Raw genomic sequence first — 2,142 nt, forward strand, 5'->3', positions numbered from 1 at the left:
TATTATTGTTATTATTATTATTATTAATAGGACTCCTTTATGACTGGAACGGAGACACAATTAAATAAATCTCCGAACTATGTCATTTTCGTTACCTTGTTATTCACTTTTTGATGCACCTGCAGTGACATCGATATCGGCTGTACTTGATACCCTAGTCGTCTGTGTTGTGTACTCTCAACGTCAAAAATGATAGTACTGAACGCTCTGGATCAATAACTGAAATGGGGAGTATACGAGAGACATAGCACTGAAACTGAAATGATAATCAACGCTCGTTTACTACATACAAGCGCATTGCTTATAAGGTAACATACAGGCAACAAAGACATCAAAACGCTGGTTGACATCAGACGGCCAGTCGGTTTGACGGTTGGAGGTCTAGATATGAAATGGTAATGCAATAGAGTCTATGGAGTAGGAAGCATCAGAATGTTTCTGGTAGATTTCGCTGGATGTTATGAAAATGAGAATATGTCCAACGTAAAATAGAAGGCAATCCGGAAGCCACTTCACTGGGAACATATCGCGGCGCAACCGAGTATGGAACTTGCTTGGAGGAAGTTCGAAGTAGTAACAACCAGTTGTCTCTGATCTATCGCCCATGTAGACTGGTTTCAACAACATGGTTAGGCAGTGAGTATTTTCTTGTGCAGCACGAACTTCAGTCGAAGAGTGGCTTTTTATGTATTGTGAAGTGAGTTTTCGCGAACGTTCGGATAATTAACAATGGGCCACTTCTCACGAGACTGGGCGAGGACTGGTTTCGGTAAAAGTGCCTGCTTTCGCGGGTGTAGAATCGTTCCTGTTTCATCTCGTCAGGCTTTCATATTCATTTGATGTACAGAAAACCATCCAATCTCTCGAAACATTCGTGTCAACACTGACTTTGTTGTCTATGATGTCTATGATGATGAGACTGATCTTTACTGAAGACAAATCAGCTATGTTTTAGCCAGCAGCATTTGGTATGCATTTGTATTTTCTCGCGCAACACAGCTGCAGAAAACGCGAAGTATTGAGGTGTTGCATAGTTCCTATATACTTCATTGTTGATGGTTAGGTTTCCATTACGGAAACTGGTAAAATTATGCATACTCGTTGCTGGAAAGTACTTCGCAGCCGTCTTCAAATTCTCAGTTTAGTATGAGCAATTCAGAAATGTTTCTGTGTCTATCCATTTCCGGTTTCCATTCTGCAGTGGTGATAGTGGATTGAAGCCGACGGAGCCGGTGGAACATAATCTCAAGCACCGATTCCCTGTTCATGAAATCCCCGTTTTTCTGGCGTTGGATGGTGTAAGCAACGCATAACTGAGGACTTACGACAAAATTGATCCGACTCATTGTCTAATACTGCATCTCACAACTATGAGTGGTGCCTGTATCACTTCTTTCCTCTTTGTCTACACTCCTAATCATGTATAGTTCAGCTCATTTGCCTGTCACGCTCCGCCCATTATTGTCCAGTGAAAAGAGAACCGAAGTATGGTTTGTTACTTGCTTGGACGTCTGTTTGAATTTGTTCCAAGCTTATCCTGTTATCGCTTCAGTTGGAATCATTTGGCTGTTGGTTGCTTTAATTCGCTCTTATTTTGATTTAGGTCCTAATGAAGGACACAGGAGCACCCGCATCTGCTGAGGAAGTTCGTGAGGTGATTCGGCGTTGTCTCGAACAGGCGGCTTTGGTGAACTATACCAGGATTTCAGAGTATGCCGCGATCGAAAGTACGTTCCAGTTCTGCATATCCTGACGCATGAGATATGTCTCCAATCATTAAACTATTATTTTATATGTTCTCGCCAACTAAGACGAATGTTTTGGTGCCGTCCCCCAATAAAGCATCTATTTTGAATTACTGATGTAAGTTTATGGTATTTTTTATTCACCTGGATGCTGACTGGTGACAAAATCTCTCAACATTTTGCGCAATCGTTCGAAGTCTACCCTAAGAGTCTACTTTCTACCTGAGGGTCAGCTTCCGTCGTGGTTTGGAACGGCTACAAGTTCATGCTTCTGAATCTCTACTGTCTGCTCCGGGAGCCGCATTCCGAGTAGACTGACTGTACAACTAAATGAAAGAAGCTTATATGATACTTCCTTTGGCATGAAAAAACACTACTAACCTGTCTTCACAAATCT

The 2,142-nt window shown here is 41.9% G+C and overlaps 1 protein-coding gene across 1 annotated transcript; it reads left to right on the forward strand.

Moving 5' to 3' along the window:
• Positions 1–1,201: 1,201 nt before the first annotated feature.
• Positions 1,202–1,725, forward strand: T265_15897 (hypothetical protein; the record flags this gene model as incomplete). The annotated part of the gene is made up of 2 exons (XM_009179312.1): positions 1,202–1,298; positions 1,604–1,725. Coding segments are annotated over 2 exons (216 nt in total), but the record flags the coding sequence as incomplete, so codon positions are not given.
• Between the last annotated feature and the right edge of the window lie 417 nt (positions 1,726–2,142).

Source organism: Opisthorchis viverrini, assembly GCF_000715545.1.
Source record: "Opisthorchis viverrini unplaced genomic scaffold opera_v5_1790, whole genome shotgun sequence".
Taxonomy (NCBI): domain Eukaryota; kingdom Metazoa; phylum Platyhelminthes; class Trematoda; order Opisthorchiida; family Opisthorchiidae; genus Opisthorchis; species Opisthorchis viverrini.